The 20,551-nt window shown below is 47.1% G+C and overlaps 1 protein-coding gene across 4 annotated transcripts in view; it reads left to right on the top strand.

Annotated features, from left to right (window-relative positions):
- TNS1 (tensin 1) overlaps positions 1–20,551 on the top strand; it is a 2,137,091-nt gene that overhangs the window by 1,941,333 nt on the left and 175,207 nt on the right. For 3 of the 4 annotated variants that reach the window (XM_069616815.1, XM_069616816.1, XM_069616814.1), the window contains one exon: positions 9,936–10,022. The exons of the other annotated variant lie outside the window; for it this stretch is intronic. In XM_069616815.1, the coding sequence (XP_069472916.1) occupies positions 9,936–10,022 (87 nt within the window). The remainder of the gene's footprint in view (positions 1–9,935; positions 10,023–20,551) is intronic. 4 annotated transcript variants of the gene reach the window in all.

Genomic DNA, 20,551 nt, shown 5'->3' with positions numbered 1-20,551 from the left:
CTGTACCCTAATCTTTTACAAATTCCTTCCAACCTAAATGTCTCACTTGTCAAGAAAGCCTATACAATCTAGTTTCTGAATACAATGGCATGGTAAGAATCCTTACCGTCAACTGCACAACTTTTGGAATCGAAGCATGATGTCACTGGATTGTCAGGCGCTATCGTCCATCATTAATTATATATCGTTAGTAACCCATTCCACGGGCTACACTGGGGGGTAATGGCCCGGTAGCCTGAGTTAAAAGCCCGAGCAAAGAGATGGCTTTAATGAGTTCACCAGGACCTGTCTTATCACGCCATTGCAATCAGGCACTAGATAACCCATTAGCACCCGGGTTATCAAAGTGGTAACCCGGCGTTCTGATAGCGTGGTCTTTTCTATGAATGACCGAGACGCATCGTCCCATTCATTCGTACAAATGACAGTTCAAATATGGCTGCCATCGAGATGAAAGGCAGGGCTTCTTACAGAGCCCCTCTTCCACTTCCGTAGCGGCTGGCAAAGGGAGATGGAGAGAAGAGGTAGAGGTGGCAGGCCTCGCCGCCACCACAATCAGGTAAGTCGGGCTGGGGTGGTGGTTGGGAATATTAAAAAAAAACTAAATGGGAAAGAAGGTTGGGGAGAAGATGGCAGTCTGGGGCGGGGGAGACAGCATGCAGGCTCTGTGGAACGTTCGCTGAGATCAGCGGGTTTCAGTCCACAATCTGTGGAACCTGATTGGCTGCTCCACCCGCCCCAGGTGCTAATGAAATTTACAGCCCAGGTTTGTAGGTGAAAATGAAAAGGCATCACATAACTAGGAGTATTTAACCTGTGCTTCATGCTTTAGGCTGAAAACCTGTGTCTAGAGGAAGGAGGGGCTAAGCTAGAGCCAGACAGTGATCTAAAGTTGTGTAGCTTAGTGCAGGAGGCCCTTATCTCTTGTAGAAAGTTCAAGTTATAGTCACGGAAGACCACATCCCATATGTGGTCAGAACCCAGCACACACTGGTTTTTCATTTCTGTGCCATGTATATCCAGTTTATAAATGTTTATTCTGCACTCCTGAAGTGAGAGTCCTGCCAAAGTGCTTCTTCCTTCAGACTAAACACTGAGCAGCATGTGCTTGTTGGCCGGAGGGGGGGAGATAGTGCAAGCATGGTCAAGCAGGATTGCACTCTAGCCAGAGAAGTGTTGGTGTGGCAGGTACTCTCGGAGTTGACCCGCGTTATAGCAACCTTGTGGTATGACCTTGGGTGCGTTTAGTTCAGTGGGCAAACAAGACCAGCGGACGTCCCTTATTGTTTGAGCTACAGCTCCATTGCTGCCAATGGTCCCCATGTCATGCCTGACATCATGAGCCAGCCCTTTCTTTTGCATTGCATACTGGGACTTGTAGTTTGTAACCTTGGGATAAGTGGGAGCTAAGCAAGTTGCGACAATCACAGGAAGAGTAGATTTGCAGCAGATTGACAGATAGACAGCAGACTTATTCTGTATACACATGCAATCTGCATGGATAAGCACGGGCACACTAATACTACTAGTAGTGATTTGGCACAGTATACAAGCATATTAAAATATGTATTATACTTCTCCCTTATAAAGTTAGGTTCAGAAACGAGCACAGTTAAGAACCTTCACACACTCATATAAACAAGGATTACATGCAGTTTATTGGAAAACAGACAGAGATATTGGGCCTCATTACGAGGAAGGCAGTAGGGGGTTATCGGCGCCAGTACAGGTGCCAGCCCTGTTAACTCACTACTGCCTCAGTATGAGGTCTGCTCGCGGGACCCGCTAAGGACACCTGGTAAATAATGTTCCCATATTCATCCCTGGTAGAACCAGGCGTCCTTAGCGGGTCCTGCAAGCAGACCAGGATGCTAACAACGGCCCCGTCATTAACGGGCCCGTTGTTAGCATCATCCCCATTCACATTGAGCCCTCCAAGGTCAGAATGGCCCGGTATTTCCCCATTCAAGGAACCCGGACCCATTACCCAGAATGGGGGTAGCCATTCCACAAAAAGCAGCATGGTTACCTCCAGGGTCGTAATGAGGCCCATTGACTTTCTATTGGTGAATTATGAATCAGCAAAAGTTGAAAGATGCAATGTACAAAGGATGCGGGTATTTGCCAATAGAGCATGACTGGCTGAGAGCCGACAACAGACAAATGCCAGAGTTGTGAGTTTGGGATTGTGAATAGGATTACAAGTCTTTTTTAAATCAGACAGCGTTTGATAACCTAAGAGCTGTGGTAGAAAGAGTCGAAGACAGTGTAGACGAAGAGACTACCAATGTGTCGAGTACAACACTAGAGTCAATTAAGCAGCGAGTCCAGATCCCCATTGTATGTTACAAAGGACCCTCTATGGCATGCCATTCAGGAGAGCACAGTTTTTCATCATATATGATGTAGTACCAGAAATTAACAATTAAAGTCTGATAGGTTAGATTGTGACAGTACTGCATGGTGATGTGGTGCCGGGTTCAAAATATACTTTGTTGGTCCTGGGGTACAGTATCTGTTTTGCTGTTAGGATGCCACTTGCGGCATTGACAAACTAATCTTTGTATAGCAGGCCAAGATCATGGTTACTTCCTCCAGATTATTTGGTGTACAGCTCATATGATCCTTCACCAATGACTATTCCGGCCAGGGCTGATGGGAGTTGAAGTCCAAAACATTAGAATGGCCATATAATGAGTAACCGTGCTCCTCATCGTACTGGGTGTGGTAATCGTTCCCCTTGTTCATACCGGATGTGCCGCGCCTTCTCTTGTTGCCAAAGACAGTCTCGCTAGAATTCTAGCCCACAGGTCTTATGCCGCCAGTTCTCTCATCTGAGGCATGCTTTGTCTTGTGGACTATCAGTTATAGTCACACCCTTTAGATTTTTGGATATGGTTGGGAATGAAAATTTTAGCAAAGGGACATGTCTTCGGTGTCAGGTTGACCTCTGGCTCGAGTTTAAAGAACATTATCTTCCTTATATCTTTCCACGTGCTCTCAAGCAGGCTTACACGAATTGGTGAAATTTAAAACGGGTAATACGAGTACCCTTACTTAAATTGCCACAGTAAGTCAATTTAATGCACTTACAGTTTGTGAAATTTCCCATGGGGCTGTCAGCGTTATGATGCCAGTTGCCAATGGCATAATTACATATGAAAGCAAAAGGGGCAAGCGGTCTTCATGCCCAGCACGTGGTGTGGGTACAGTTGGGCCAGAAGGGAAGTCTGGGCTTGGGAGGCTGTTCGGGGGAAACCTCTTCCTGCGGTGGGACAGATTGGATGCCAGGAGTACCAGTATCGAAGCAGAGTCCTACCTGGGATTGACTAGCATGAAACATCCGTAATCCGCCTGAATTCATGGTAAAGTGTTGCCACTCGGTGAATTCATTGTTTTCAGCCACAGAGATGGCTCAAGTGTATATGTCCTGCCGTCTGGACTGCCTTTTAAACTTCACACACATATGGTTCTTCAAATTATTTATTGGTGGTGAGTATCGTAATTGTGCACAATGTTGCAGGTCCAGCATAGAGTTATTTTCATGCATTGCAGCTTATCGTAACCGAAATGTTGTCACATGTGGAACCATTATAGCCAAGTGAAGTCTTCAACATTTGGCTGTCCAAAAATTGGCTGCCGAAATTACTGGCAATTATTCCAGGATATTTTCTGGACCGTCACACTTGTAATGAGGCCCTATGTCTAAAACATTGGGAGAGCGATATGTTGCAGACCCCTGTGTAAGGAATTCTTATGCCCTGCTCTACCAAGCACGTGTTGGTGGTTGCATTCCACCACAACATGAAACTGACATTACTACAGAGTTATAGAGGCAGTGTGAGTGTACTGTTTGAATGGAAACCGGGCTAGCGTAACATTGCACATCAGAGGAGAGCAGAACGTAACATCCCATGACTTAGCAGAGCACAACATAGCATTATGTGACCCAACAGAGCATAATATTGCGTGGCATGACATAGCAGAGCATATCATGACATTAGATAGTGGAGCATAATATTGCAGGACATAGCAGAACACAATATTGCATTTTATGACACACCAGATCACAATGTTGCATGACATGACAGAGCAGAGCATAGCATGACATTAGACAGCTGAGCATGACATAGCAGAGCACAACATAGCATATAAGGGAAGATGCGAGCCGGGCATGGAAGAGCCTTACATAGTGCAACATAACACAGCATAGCACGGTATAGGGCGGAGTATAAAATGGCCTCCGTGCTTGGGTCAAGCTCCCAATCAGGAGCAGAGTACGGGGCTCTGTGTTGTGCCAGGCCAGGTTGAAACAACGTGACATCTATTTGTTAATTGTGGGTTAATTGGAATCCTGTTGGTGCTTGTGTAAAGGTGAGGACGATGCTTAAAATGGGCTGGCATTTAGTTTTGGTCGCACATGTAATGCAACTGTTAGATCATTGTACCAAGCCTATCCGTGGCGTCAGGAATGACAGTACATGCACATGCAGGGGAACTGATGGAGAACATTGCTGGGGAGAAAGATACATGAGTGCTTCGACTGGTTGGATTCTGATATTATTTTAGTTTAGCTGCATGGTTTACTGTCATTTTCCTTACAGGTATTTGTGTTATCTCTTAGTTAGTTTCAACTATCATAGTATACAATGATTAATGTCAACCAAAGCATACTTATATGAAATGAAATGAAATTATATTTTATTTATATCGCACTCGTACACAAGTGTTTCAGAGCGTGACCAGGTAAAAAGGGAGGGGAACAGGGAGAGAAAAAAAAAACAGAAAAAAAACAGCGTTCTTACTAGGCCCAGTGACATTTAAGAAGGCGCAAGTGCATGGGAAAGGAAAATGGGGGGAAAGTGCAAGGAAGGGGTGGGGGGAGTGGAAAGTGCGAAGCAGAGTAGAGAAAACATAAATAAATATTAAATAGAATAAATAATAAATAAGGGCTTTAAACCATGGTAGTGCAGCCAGCAAGTGGCAGGTGAAAGAAAGTTAGTCAGAGAGGTATATCTGATAAGTGCAGAAAAAACGTGGGAGGGGGACTGTATGGGTACAGATACAGAACCCTAGTGCAGATGGTGGCCTGGAGGCAGTGCAGGAGGGTGACAGGGTGAGCAGGTACCTGGGCCCGAAAGAACAGAGGGTGGCCAGGTGCACAATGCCATGAGAAGAAACAGATCAACAGGGGAGAAGGGGGGCAAAGGCAGAGGCACAGAGGAAGGTCTTGAGAAGTTTCCGGAACTGAAGATGTTTTTCCTTAAGTTTCAAGGTGGCCGGGAAGCTGATCCAAAGGGAGGCACCAGCCAAAGACAGGGATCTACCCCCAGCTTGTTTATTTGCAAAACAACCAACCCTGAGGGAGTTAGAAGTAGAGGGGTGAAGTGCTCGAGAGGGGAGGTATGTACGGAGGGATAGTTGAAGGTATTTTGGACCCAGCCCCAGAAAGCCTCGTGGATAATGCAGAGGGTTTTAAATGTAATCCTTGCATCCACTGGGAGCCAATGAAGGGATTTTAAGGCTGGAGACATACGATCTCAGGGCTTGTGGCCAAGGACAAGTCTCGCAGTCCTGTTCTGGATTAGTTGTAGAGGGCGGAGAGCGGAGGCAGGTAGATTTAGGAAGAGGCTGTTACAGTAATCCAGTCTGGAAAGAACCAGAGCTTGGGAGACAGTGAGCTTTTGAGGGAAGGAGAGGAAATGTAGAGTACCTCTAAGGAGGTGAAGTAAAAAGTTAGATTTTTTGGAGACATCAGAGATGTGTGCGGAGAAGGAAAGTGTAGAGTCAAAGATAACCCCAAGGTTCTTAGCCGCGCAAGTGGGGGTGGGAGGAGGGCCAAGGGAGGCCAGCCAGAGAATGAGAGGAAAGGGTGGAGATGGTGTACCAATAAGGAGGATCTCAGTCTTGTTGGCATTTAGACATAGATCATTGGCGGCACACCAATTTTGAATGGTAATTAGACAATCTGAGATGAGGGAAGGAGAGGAGGAGGCTGAAGGAAGCCTGAAAATGAGTTGGGTGTCGTCAGCATAGCACTGGAAAGTTGAGCAGAACATTGAGATGCAGTAAGCAAGAGTTGCCAGGTATTGGTTGAAAAGCCAGGGCGAGCGGATAGACCCCTGGGGGACACCACATGTGGAGAGGGAGATAGAAGATAGGAAGGACCCAAGTTGTACCTGGGAGGGTCGATCAGAAAGAAAAGAGGTCAGCCAGGCCAGAGCCTGATCAGTGATACCGAGGTTGTCACGGAGACGATTGAGCAGGGTGGTATGGTTGACCGTGTCAAACACAGAGGAGAGGTCAAGTAGGATGAGGACAGAGGGAATGTTAGAATCGAGGTTGGAGAGCAGGTTTTCACCGATATTCAGGAGAGCAGTTTCCGTACTTCTGGCAGCTCTGAAGCCAGATTGGTGGTCATGGGGGGAGCCTACAGAGTCAGAATGGAGATTAAGCTGAGAGATGGCCAGCTTTTCCAGGAGCTTGCCCAAAAAGGGAGTAATGGAAATTGGGCGGTAGTTTGCCAGACATGATGGATCAGCAGTGGATTTCTTGAGGAGAGGATGCACAAGGGAGTGTTTTTGAGGGGTGGGGAAAGAGCCACAGGCAAAGGAGAGGTTGCAGAAATCAGCAAGGGCCGGCATAAGGGTGTCAATGTGGTCCTTAATGGTTTTAGAGGAACAGGGATGGACCTGTTTTGATGAGGTTTTCATAGATCAGACTTGTCTAGATATCTCATCAGGGGAGAACAGAGGAAATGAGGAGAAAGGGGGATGAGGGGTAGCTGAGGGAGGGTCAGCAGGCTGAGAAGGAGAGGGAGGAGGGGGAGCGGAGGAGAGGGTGGACAGGATGTCCTGGGTTTTAGAGATAAAGTGAGAGGCAAGGGCATTGCAAAGATCCTGGGAGGAGAGAGGAGAGGTGGAAACTGCAGCAGGGTTGGCCAGCTCCTTGCAGATTTTGAAAAGTTCGGCCGAGTTTTTAGATGCCGCAGAGACACAGGCTTGGAAGAAGACTCTGTTCTTACTGTGGACAGCAAGTCGGTATTGCCTTTGGAGCAGGCGGCAGGCCAGTTTGTCAGAGGATGAGCAAGAAGCCCTCCATTTCCTTTCCGCCGCCCTACACTTCCGTTTAAGTGTAGCTAGGTCAGAGTCATACCAAGAATTGCACTTGGCTTTGGACTTCAAATGGATCCTCATGATGGGGGAAAGAGTATCAAGAGTAACAGAAATAGAGGAGTAGAGAAGAGAGAGGGCTGTGTCAGGGTGTGAGTCAGCCTGGGGTGGAGGAGAAAAGCAAAACATGGCGTACAATCGCATAACATAGAGCATAATATGGCACAGTTTAAACTAGCATAATTTAACATCACATAGTACAGCAGAACCTGACAAAGCATAACATAGCATGACTTGACACGGCATAGAGCATGACCCCATAATATAACATACCACCCACTGACACCTCCCGCAAATGCTCAGCTTAGGGGGGAACTCAATGGTGACGTCAAAAGTAGCTTGCTACAAGCTGTTACTGTTCACTAATGAGGCCACAGAGTGTCAAAACCATCTCCCTGAGACCTCCGTACAGTCAGCATGAGGTAGAGGCTAGTTCTGAAAATCGGTTCATGTGACCACTTCCTGAACGCTCACAGTCATCATTGGCTGATTTGGAACAAGCATTGATAACTCCCCCCCCTATCTGCCCCCCCACCACCTGATCCCCCTCCCTTCCTCCCGCTCCCATCTTTGGTATCTGTTCCCTGATGCAGGCCAGTGGGCACCAGGAATCTGCACTTCCATTTCATTGGTAGAAAAGGCAGAGTAGATTGAATTTTAACTCCTGGTGGAACCACCCTTTTTTGCCTCACCTTATTAGGTTATACTGTTTTGCTTTGTTATGTTCACAGCACAGATCCCATGTGTACTGCACACACGTGTCCTTCTCTTCCCTCATCACATGCCGCCTGTCACCGAAAAGTGATGCGGGGTGGGAGAGTTAATTAACATAAATTAGCCCGCTGCCTCCATTTGCTTAGAGGACATCGCAAGTTGTTTCTGAGTTCCACTGTCTAATTTATCAACCCTTCCTTTGGCGGTCGGGTCTCTGTAGGGCCTCAGAACTTCTTGCTGCCGCCCGGGGTCCTTAGAACTTACTGCAAGGGGAATGTTAACTCATATATTGCACGAGATCCCACAACTGACAGTTTCCATTGGACCAAAGGATCGTACAGCCGGCTACATGCAACACCGCACACAAGGCCACGATCAGCTTAGAGCTGTGACATTTAAGCCAATGCCGTGAGTCAGACCCGCCGTGAGTCACTTCCCAGCCTGGGGCGTGCACAGCGACGTCTGAGGAGGCCCCTGCTCCTGGGTGGGGCTAGTGAGGTTCTTTGCCGCTATAAATTGATGCTGTGTCCTGCCCAAAAGTATGAGCGGAATTTCGACCATCACCACCGGCATATGGGGATGATTAGGAGTGTATGTGGAAATAGGATGAGAATCTGGAAAACTAGAATGGCTGGGAGAGTGTGGGAAACACAGGGTGGGTGGTGCAAGGGACAGGGCTGTGATTGTGTATGGAGCTGAGCAAGGGGCAAAGGCAGCTACAAGTGCAAAATAAAGTGATGAACCATAGAGTAAAGACCGTCTAGAGTGCCGCTATAGAACTGACAAGATACAGCAACAGACTGGTGCGGCTCTTGAGACCATGGCTCTTAACCCTGTCTCCGCCTTTGTGGACATTCAGAGGCACTGGCCTGTCAGAAACTGACTAATTCCATTGAAGACCTGCCCACCTCCAAGACCTGAGGACAACACTCTATAAGAAAGATATTTAGGAGGTCACGAGGGGGAATCTTGAACCACAATTGTGAGTCCACAGGGACAGGCAGCACAGCCAGTCCAGTCAAACTCACCCATTCTGGATGTGTGAGTCATTCATTCTTTAGTTATTTATTTCTGGGAGTTTGTGGGTGCACTCATTCACTGGCCCTACTTTGGTTTCCACTGTCAGGTGATTGAAGGTTATATGGTGTGCTTGTCTGCCTTATTTGGAGAGGTCCTGAAACTCAGGCGTATTCCACATCTCATGTCCCTTGTGTGGTCATCATCTATTCCGTGATTAGCTGTTCACTGCAGCTTTCATAGTAATGTTTCTTTTTTTCTCCCATTTTGTTATTGTTGTCTCTGTTTCATTGTGTTGTTGGTCTATTTTCTGTCTTTGTATGTCACTTTCATTCACTGGGCTAACCTGTCCCACTCTGAAACCAAATACTCTTCCATGCATCCATGCCTTACCAACCCGTCCTGCCACACCACTCCTAATATTCCATCCCCGCACTCACCAATCCATCCATTCACTCTTTCACCCCATCCACTCAACACTCGGTTAACCCACACAACCACCAAACGTTGAATCCAAACATCCTCTTTCTGATGCACACAACCGACCAAAAAAATGCATTGATCAACCCATACACCTCCCCATTCATGCAACCATCCCGTCTCCTATCCATTCATTTTCACACTCACTCATCTGAAACTACACTCACACACAAATCCCTGCATTCATCCATCACTGTTAATGACCCTACCTATCCACACGTGTTTCTTGACATACATCCTTCCACCCATTAACACAAACATGTCTACCTTTTACCAAACCATTTTTTATCACTACCTAATACATCATTCACGTATGCACCACTCTAACCTACTACACACCAATACACCTATATACCTCCCAACTCACCCTCAAACATAACTGATCCACATGCTCACTGATGTGACCCACACATCAACTCATTCAATCATTTACACATCTCTTCATATGTTATAATGTTCCCATATTCATCCCTTCATTCACCCTTCCATTACTGTGTTCCCCCTTGTCCCTTCCCCTCTTCTCGTGGCTTGTTGTCCTGTGACTCCCGTCAGAGTACAACGCCAAACTCCGGAACATCCGGAAAAGCATGAAAGCCACCCATCCATCTCTCCAACGACAACGATCGTTCACCTTCTCTGGTTTGTTCCATGCATTCTTCCTCTCTTGGCTTCTTCATCTGCATGGCGTGGTGTGCCACTGCTGCATGCCGGGGATTCTTTGTCGCTAGTCTCTGAGGTCTTAGGAGCTGATCACTTCCTTCCAAGATCAAGTTATTATGATGCATGCTAGTCTCTGAAGCCTCAAATCAGATATCAGTAAGTAGACTACTGCCCATCAGACAGACACCTTGTCCAATTACCGGAGAAAGGTTTGGTTACGCCCTACCGGCGTCAGCCATTTTGTATCTCTGACCAATAGCACTCAGCAGAAAAGTAGTACAAGTCAATCCAAGGCCAACCAACATCGCTGTAATTCTGAACAATGGTGCCCAAAACGGTGATTATGAAAGTCTGAACTACCCGTTCCCCGAAAGGATATTGTCCTTCTGATTAATTCTACACAAGACTATGCCTGCTCCTGCGGGACAAACCAAAATCACCATATACCAAGCTATTGTAATTCTGACCAATGGCGGCATGAAAGAGGAGCTGTTGAGAATCTGACCACTTCCAACAAAGATCAAGCTATTGTGCTGCATGCATGCTCCCATGACCTTCATTTGGTCAGTGCCACCCAGGTCCATGTCATTATGATGACAGGTGTGCGACCTATGAGTAAACTCATTGAGTTGTTGGCTGTACCATGTACGTTCGGTTTATCGTGAGCCGCCTCTCCTAACGAACATCGTTGTGTTTCATGCAGATAACTTGACCCGTGTCTAGATTACCAATGCCAATACCACTGAAGACGAATGTTTCATGATGCCCACTTACATCACCAAAAAACATGTCATCATGTTGCTGGTTGCACCACTTAAAACCAACTCATTGATGTCCTGATTACATCACTCTTGACTGGTTCATACTGAAGATGGGTAGTGCCCCTCAACATTAACTATCCTACCAGCTGATTATGCTAGCCAAGAGCAGATCACTGGGATGTTGGCTAAACCATCAGAAACCAGCTCATATTAATGATGACTATGGCAGTGGGCACCAGCTAATTTTGGTTCTGGCTTTGTCACTCAAAACTAACATACCGTGGTATTAACTTAGCTACCCATGGACAAAGCATTGTGCTGTTGATGATGGCCCCCAACACAAGCTAACTGTGATGTTGACTGTTCTACGAATAACCAGCCCGGTGTGATGCTGGCAATGTCCCTAAAGTAGAGTGCATGATTAGGTTAGTAATGGCAACTATTCCACTCTTATTGAAGCTATGACAACAATTTATCGTCATGGTAGCCTAGATTTCACCAGTGTTATTCCACCAGGGAAAATTGCTTGTAGCGCCTTCTCTTTCACCCATCGCAAACCCATTTTGTTTACGCTCCTAAAATTAAGATTAGAGCTTATTCCCCAAAACCAACTCTGCGACGCTCCTCAAATTCCATGATTACTCTAATCACTGTGGAATTCTGAAGCTCCAGGTGTGATGTAATATCCGGAAAATGACGTGTACAATACTTTGATCTGGGACATCAGGCCGCAAGGCCATCTCCCATATACCTATTCTACCCCTCCCACCTTCCAGCCCCTGTTCTAAGGCCCCCTTTTCTCCTACCCCCCCCCCCAAAAAACTGCCATGGAAAAATGCAGTCAAATGTCCCTTAATATATTGGCCGAATATTAAATATATTTCCTCTGTTTACATGTAAAGTCATGAGTAATATAACAGCCGAAATACTACAAAACACATTGCTGCTCGCATCGCCTGGTGCACGCAGCTTCTTCGTGAATTGCGCCAACCTTCTCTCATGCTATTCAAGTTTCCAAATTACCTTGTCTCATCTGGGATTTCATGGTTCCGTTCTGGGCTTGCATTTCTCCATCAAAGGGATTCTGGGAGTTGCAGTCTTGGGTTAGCCCAATGGAATAAATGACTGTAAAACTAAAGTAAATACAAAGAGCTGGATTAGAATAGTGTGTCCTCGGTTACATGGTGATCTGGCATGGGGTGTGATTTACACAGGCCATCCATTCAGATCTGGGGTGTGATGAAGCAGTTGTGCGTATTGGCTACACTTTGATCAAAAAGCAAATGATCTTGGTCAGTTTCTACATTTAGACTTCAGACAGGTCCTTAGTCGTGGGTGGTGTCCCCTTTGCACCCTTTTGCATCACTTTTATATGTTTCACTGAGATGTGACCCCGCCTTCTTTTTCCCCGATTCTTTCTGTGTTGCTTCATTTCTAACTCATTCCCTTGAGATTATCAGGACCCATAAGCATGTTGGATGTGTGTGGTGAATTCTTCTGGGCTCTTCCATATGATGTTTGCATGTTACTTGCACGCACTTGCTGCATCTTTGCGTGTGCATGGTAGTGTGATATGGATGGTGTGTGCATGGACGTGTGCCATACCAAAGGCAGATTGCCATGCAAGGAAATAAAGAGATGTTCTCACAAGGACCAATAGCTCTCCAGGGCTACTGTGGCTATGGAAGTGTCAGTCACGTGTTAGGAGAAACAGAGATGGGACTGACTTTGACCAAGCTCTAGCAGCATTGAACAGCCATTTCTCTTTGGGAAAGCTCACATTTTCGCAATCAGCTTTGTCAACTCACACACACAGTGTCACGTTTGAAACTCACATGCTTGTTAGCCAATCACGCTCCACCGCTAGTTTACTCTCTTTGCCAATGTACCAATGTGAACCGGTTACATGCAAAAAGTGATTACTGTGCACTAGTGGACCCTCACTATCTTTCAGCCATCCTTGCCCTCACGGTGACTCCAGCCATTTGGTCAAAGATGATGCAAGCAGAAGCTGATGGAACCGACTGATCTTCAATTGAAAGGTGGCAGCAGGGTTACCCATCCTCAGTGCAGTGTCGCCCACTCCTCGCTGGAAACCTGTTGGCCTCTTTCCTGTCTCCCATCCAGAATGAAGGGTTAAGTAAAATGGCGGAATCTCTGGCTGGTTTTTGGACAACGCCTAGACCAGGGTTGTCCAACTCCAGGCATTGAGGGTCCGAAACCTGTCAGGTTTTAGGATATCCTCATTAATGTTCATGAACGAAAGTCTGCATACATTTGGAATGTTGTATACAAATTTATCTCATGAATATTAATGAGTGGTATCCTGAAAATCTGACATGGATCTGGCGCTCGAGGCCTGGAGTTGGACAACCCTAGCCTAGACATTGACAAGAGTCTGCTCTAGTCTCTTAGCGACACCCCCTCACCCCTGGTTCTCTGCAGATCTACACACTGTAACGGCACCTGAGCTGCTACCTGGTGAAGCCTTCATTTTTACCCGCCACAGGACTTGAGGCTTCACACCAGGGGCTGGCAGAGGCATAGCCAGGGTTGTCTAACTGGTAAGACCTGAAGCTAATGTAGTTGGGCCCACCGCAGTGACATTAACACCTGGACATTTCCACGCTCCGCTGCTGAGTGGGCATTTACAGATTTTGGGTGTGCCTTGCCCGCTCAGGCCCTACCCTGTCTACGCCTCCGAGGCCTGGTTACGATTTAGGATGACAAATGGGGTTCCCACTGTGGAAATGCAAACACCCGTTAAATAATGTGTACATTTTGACCAAAGGTGGACGGATAGAGGCACCATCTTTGATCGGCTTGTCTTGATGGGTTTCGAGTTTGGAATCACGTGGCATAAAGCGAGAGAGACTGGTGGGGTAAGTTCTCGCCGCAGGGATGTGTCTGATAGGCCAAAAGCAGTGGGAGGAAACTGTTGAGGGCATTCTTTTTGAACACTGGCATTCCTCTGGGTAGGCTTCCATTCCCTCATTTTAGCTTATCTGTGCCAATACAGGAACCGACCAATCGGTTGCCACCGTGTCTTGGCCCACACTTAAAGGGAGAAATCCAGTCCAAGCCCCCTCCGCACTGCACTAGAGCACACGCAACCACCCATGGGTCTCTACCTTAATAGGGCTTAAGAGGGTTCATCTGGACTGCACAGGGAGACTGATCTCAGGAAACACCTGATCACCATCTCCATATTAGGGAGAGCCAGTCAGACAAAAGTGTTGGATGGCACCGCTGGCACCGTGCCTGAGTTTGCAAATGTTCCCCAGGGGTTTAAGTTGGGCTGCTTCCTTTTAGGGGCAGGGTCAAGGCTGATTTGTGTATCACTGCGCGGCTTTTGCAATTGAACAAACAAAGCAGTAAAACACGTGAATGGAATGCTACCCTGAGGATGTTAAAATGGCAGCACAGTGCTGGCGGTGAGATTTCCATCTGTCACTTGTCTGGGCTCCTCTGTGAGATCTGTGTACAACCTCTTGATCCAGGACACGGAACACTGTGCTTGCCTTGGAAACAAAACAATGTATGTTTGTTTATTTTATTCATAATTCGCATTGACAAGGCCCGTCGGCATTAGAGCGCAAGGACACACATATAGGAACAAAACAGATTGGGACGAGCAGGCGGGGCAGGTGTTCGATCCTTGCAACAGGTGTTCAATCCTTGCAACAGGTGTTCGATCCTTGGCCCGGGACTTAAAAGCTGGAGGAGTCCGGCATTAAGCGCAATATAAATCACCAATAGAATAAAAAATAAAACGTGTTGGGGTCGACTCAACCTTTTATGAAACCAACTTGCCTAGTAGAATGGGTACCAAACTGGTTGATAATTATGTTTGTTGCAAAGTTTAAACACCAGAACGCTACAGCGGAGGAATATTTGTTTTAAGTTTTTTTTATATTTTATTTTATTGTTTAAAGTGCAGACCTAGCTCGAGAGCAGTGGAGCGCTGTTCAGAGGAATCCTGCAGCTATAATGGAACCGTTATTACATTACCCTACATTTTCTGGACATTTCACTTCTCCCAGGCCTGCCCCTGACTGTGTGTTTCATTTCACCCTTGCTGACACAAAAATCCCTTTGTCATAGTCAAGGTTGGCATCTGGGAGGCGTCATGATTGCTGTTTTTCAACAAACAGTTACTTACATCTAATTCATCGAGGCACCTGGGTGGCACTAGACCCCCGCTGTGGCATCCATGGCACTGCTGCCACCATGGTCGCTGTTCCATACACCCAGGCTATGTATTTACTACTTCCTCCTAATTAGAAGCAGAGGTTGAAGTGGGCAGGAACTAAAGGGTATGTTGTTCCTCTACTTTAAGGCAAAATCTGTGTTTGTTCGCTTACTCTTTGTCATGCAGGTCACCGATCCTGGATGTTAGTCAAATTGCACTATTTTATTTTGCTTCCTCCATACAGGGGAGTCGAACCTGGGCCCTTCTGGGAATGCCCTAGTGTGAAATCTTGCTGAGCTATATTGCAGGTGATGGTTTTTGTTTATTTCAGTAGCCTGCTTGGGACATAAAGCTTGGTCACCATTAACATGGAATTGCAACAGGCACAACTGTTTATGCAGGTAATGGGAGAGGGGGGTTAGTCCTTGGATGTCCCTTAAGAGGTGTGATGGGTGGGTGATTAGAAAGGGGAGGGCACATAAAGATGCTTGCTCTGGGGGAGAATAACTGAAAGTAGTGAGGCTATACGCCCCGAGGTGGCGGGCTGACCCTCTAAGGGAATGGCCCGCCACCCAAGTTAAGGGCCCTGAGCAAAGCAAGGGGCCCTTAGTGCGGGCGGCAATTTTGATACTAAGAGGGTCGGCCTGTCGCCAAAGGGCATATCATGTTCAGCACCTGTGAGTAACTACAGGCAGGTGCTAAGGGTGATGTATTTTGAAAAAAATACCTTGGATAGGTAGGGGCAGGTATTGAGTGTGAATGGCCATATGAATCAGAATGGCCATCTCTGTCAATGGCTGTTTACCTAACAACAACCACAAGCTGTGCGCCTCTCTTCACATCCCATCTTCATTCTATTTGTTCTCTAATACAATAGTTTCAGCTTATTGATGGTGCTTAAGCCGCAACTAAAACGTATGCAGAAGTAAAGAGGAAGTGGAGAAGTCAAATGAGAGTGGTAAAATGTGGCCAAACCTCTGGGCACCTCAACTCAGTCCAGGCTAGTAGCACTTCCAGTCAGAGGCTGGGGCTTAGATAAGTCCCTCAACTGAAAATAAAGGGAACCGTTTTTCTAAAGTAAAACATAAATAAATAAATAAATAAATAAATACATACATACATACATACATTGGCCAAAAGAAACAAAGATACGTCCAGACTAGTGGACGGTTGGACAGCCCAGATGCCTCTACCTCATTTTCACAGGAGCTCATTTTGAATTGCAACGTCATATGAACGAAAGGCTTAAAAGCCTTGAGTAAGGCTTTTGTGCGTGTCATTTACACCACGCCACATTTTCAATCATTTGTTTGGTGGAGAGGATGGCCGGAACGGTACTTGCCTTTCTGCAGCCGTCCTTCATCTTCGCAATACAAATGATACAGCATTTTCCCAGCATGGATTTTCATGCCTGCTCAAATGCTGGCAATCCCCATGGCAGTTTTATGCACAAGCATTACATTGTATACAATCCCTCTCATGCTTGCATGGCAGACAGTGTGTATGATTGTAATGAAACACTGTATGCAGTGTTTAATTGTAATGGTGAACGCTGCAAGCATGCTAGGCAGTGTTTCATCACTTAGCACGGCAGATTGCAAAAGGTTACGTACACATGTGTGCATCACCTTTTGCCCTGCACATTTGCACTCCACTGTGCAAATGTTGAACATTTGGCAGCGGGGACCTGGCTCAGGCCTGGACTGGACCATAGGGAGCCCTGGAGATTTCCCAGTAGGCCTCCTGCACCCCGGGCCTCTTTTGTGGGGTATTTCCAAATGTTCCCATAGGAAAAGGGTCGGGCTTGCTGATAATATGTAATATGGGCCCACTTTGCAAATTATTTATTTTGCCTTTTTTGGTTCCTAGTCAAACCCTGACCTAGCTACGCCTGACTGCAAATGTACCAGGTCGCCGCCATCAAATTACATTGTGAAGCACCATGAGCTCCTCAGTGTTTTGACTTTGAGTTCACAATAGTTTCTTGTGTGGGATGGGCCTAGGCTGTTGGCTGCATCTCACCCAGTGTCAGATAGTAGGATGACAAAGTCATTCCTCCCAGCACACTGGAATCACAGATTGGCATCTCACTTTCACACTCAGCACACCATGTGATCATGAGCCAATCAGATAATCTTCTCATCCCTCAACGACCGCACCTGCACGAGTAAATGCTTGGTAGCAGGGTTTCAACAGCCCATCACCAGCTTGATATATATTTATAAATAAATGCACACCCAGCGCCCAGATGCCCCACACCACACTAGGGACCTCTTGGCGAGTGCCCAGACTTTCCTATCACGCGTTGCCCACTTGGCAGTCGGTGCTTCTTGATGTTGATAGTCGCAGCTGACAGGCTCTTGCACCGAGCTGGCGCCAGCTGTCTTTGGGCTGTTGACATGGTCGCTGTGCCTGGTGATGCAACTGTGCACAACACTGGCTTGTGTAAGTAACACAAGGGAGGGGGCTGTGGCACCATCCTGACCAATTCAACTTTTTTCATACAGCCTACACCACAAAATCAATTGCCTCAGGGACGGTACAAGGGCCTTTCAACTATTTCATTTCGAGTGGGCATTTACTCTATGACGGCCTCCAGCCTCTTGCCCAATGTTAGCACTCTAATTTTGAAGCAAATGCTTCTTTAACTCAGTATGTACATTTAGGGCTGGATTCATGGAAAAGTGTGCATATATCCTGCAAAGGCTGCGCACCGAGAACAAATCTCTGTGGTCCATCACGCATAAGAAAATCTGTGCGCCACTCGTATTCATGGAATTGTCCATGCAAAGTACCTCCATGGACAAGTCGTGGCTACAATGCCCACAAAACACCCATACACAGAGCCATTCCAGCCATGGAAAGACTCCTTATGCGCGTAGCAGTGCACCCTGGAAAAACAGCCTGCGTATCCTCCCAACCAGGCCGGTACCCCAGAGGGGGTGGATGGGGTCCCCATAACTATTCCCAGCACCCCCTCAACATGCGAATCACATATCGTAAAAATCATAATCTTCTGGTACACGTGCATGTCCGAACCCCTGTAAACGGTTCCTGCACCCCGCTACCCTGCTTACGAACACCCCCAAGTGCGATCAGAGCTCCCACTTCTTGCACACACCCCTAAATCTGATGCCCAATCTTCTCTCACGTGGAGATTCCTATGCGTAAGTGTCTGTACGCCTGCCTTCGGGTGGTGGATAGCTCAAGTGCATTGCGTGGCCATTTCCATGCTGAGAGGTTGCGCAGTCGGATCCATGAATACATATCGTTCCGCTCAATAGTGAGTGTGCGATGGACTGCCTGCGGGCCGTCCCTCATAACGTCCATATTTTCCCTTTTTCTTCCCCCTTTTGCATGTTCTGCCCCCAGCTCCGATCGATGCACAGGCCACACCCACGGTCTGCGTGGTGTCTCACGTAAGACACTCAGCCCCTTGCACAGACATGCCGTTCTTGTGTGAAGTCCCTGCACAGTATGAAAAAGTCCTGTGCGGACGATTCCATGAATTGACAAACTGAGCTGCTCATGCAGTTTGGCGCGCAATGTCCCAATTTACTGCGCAAAGAATTCCATGAATCGGGCCCTCAATATGCACCATGCAAAACACAATATTGGATGCCTTTTCTGGTGCCATTAGGGCCTCCAGTCTCTCCGGCTTTGTAGGATCCTGCAGCCCACACTCTGACTCCAATAGCACGTTGCTGACAAAGCTTCATAGATGTTTGTAAGTGGTCATTTAGGGATTCTGCTCCCTGTTGACTGCCTTTCTTTATTCTGTCATGCACAAAACAATACACCTGACCTGTGATGATATGAAACCCCTTTCTCCACCTTCTCATTGTTTTATCTATGATTTTACAATAAATGAAGGCACAAGGTGGGGCTGATTGTATGCACATATTCTCTAAGGAGGCGCCCATGTTCACAAAGCAAAGGTTCTGTCACTTTATATCTGTCCATGAAGGCCGAACGTAGACCTGTTTAAAAAATGTTATTAGACATGTTATATCCTGCTTACAGCTGTTTGGTGAGGTGCAGGGAATATGGTTGGGTAATAATGACCTTCAAGGTCGGGCTCATGTAATGCAGTCTCAATGATAAGCCCAGGGAAATCACCCATTGGAGTTTGCATTAGGAAACATCTCCATTATAATCTATGACACAGCTGAGTCGAATGGGTTTTCCCAGCTTTTGCAAGGGGCCCAAAACATCCTTTTGAAATGGGCCCACACGCGTCCCCACGCATCTTCATACTGCCCTGAATTGCTACCTAGCACTTAAATTATGCAAGCTAAAATTACCCAAATCAGTGGTTTTCACCGTATGAACCTTACTAGTGTAGAATTCGGAGGCCGTGCTGCCACCCACTGAGCTACTCCCCAACACAATGACATGCCTGTGTGGTGAAGCTAGCACTGTCACTACACATTCCTGCTCCGTGGAAGCATGTGACTCTATACTTTACAAGGGTCTTGAACGCGTGTGGTCGAAGTGGGCGGGAGCAGTTAGGAGCGGTGCTCCTCCGCTTTTTTTAGTTTAGGTTTTACTGTTCCTATACTCTTTTCAAAAAAAGAAAACGTTCCGGAAAGGTTTCGTTTTAAAATAAAAGTGTAGGAAGCAGTTGAAACATGCTCTTCTGTGCACTGCACTGCCCGCTCCCTTAACAACAGGCGCATTTGTTTGGAAGTTTGCATTGCGCTTGGGAGGGGGCGTGGTGACAGGGTTTGGGGGTGGGGTGTGCCAGCTGGGAACATAGTTCCACTACTTATTTTCATACACTTCGACCACTGCACCTCCAACCCGATAAGCGCCTCAATTTAATGAGGCTGTTCGGATGGACATAAGCACACGTGAGTTGTTCAAACAACAATGGGAAGGCAGCTCAGTGTGTTGAGCGCAAGCTCCTAAGACAAGATGATGTGAGTAGAAATGGCACCAGTGAGTTGGGTAATAAGAAAAGGCTAAGAAAATAGACAGTGTTAGTATATGTCTAGCATCCAGACCCCACCCAGTGCAAGCATGATTGCACCTTGATGGGAGAGAATAAAAAATCCGTTTATTTGTAGATTTTTTTAATTTTTTTTTAAATGTAAGCCACCAGTGCCGCAGGCTGAGAAAAGAAAACGGCGCTGGATCATGTTCGCTTTTTTATTACAGCCAAATCCGGACCGATTGAGGTCTGTATCCCTGGCGCGCGAACAAGCGCTCCTTTTGTTTGTGGTCTGAGGAGAAGGGGGTGGGAGAGCGAATGTGCCCCCACCACCCCAGCCAGGCCTGTGATGGAAGCAGCGAGGAACATTGCGTTCCAGGGAGCGAGCGAGGCAGTCTGGGTGTAGGCCCGCACGCTCCATGCAATGCAGGGGCCTGCTTCCAGCACGCGGGCTCGGGCCCACCAGCTCCCCGTGTCCTCCAGACCCTTCGCTGCAGACTGCGGCCGTTTGGAAATAACACGCCGTTTTCCGCTGGCGCACCAGACACTGACTCACGCTCTATTTCTGGAGTCTCGGGGCCTGGACTGGAACATGCTGCGGGGGATAGGCAGCCAGACTATT

The sequence above is a fragment of the Ambystoma mexicanum genome, chromosome 9, assembly GCF_040938575.1.
Source record: "Ambystoma mexicanum isolate Mex_15411 chromosome 9, UKY_AmexF1_1, whole genome shotgun sequence".
Lineage (NCBI taxonomy): Eukaryota > Metazoa > Chordata > Amphibia > Caudata > Ambystomatidae > Ambystoma > Ambystoma mexicanum.
This window is presented reverse-complemented; position numbering and strand designations above follow the sequence as displayed.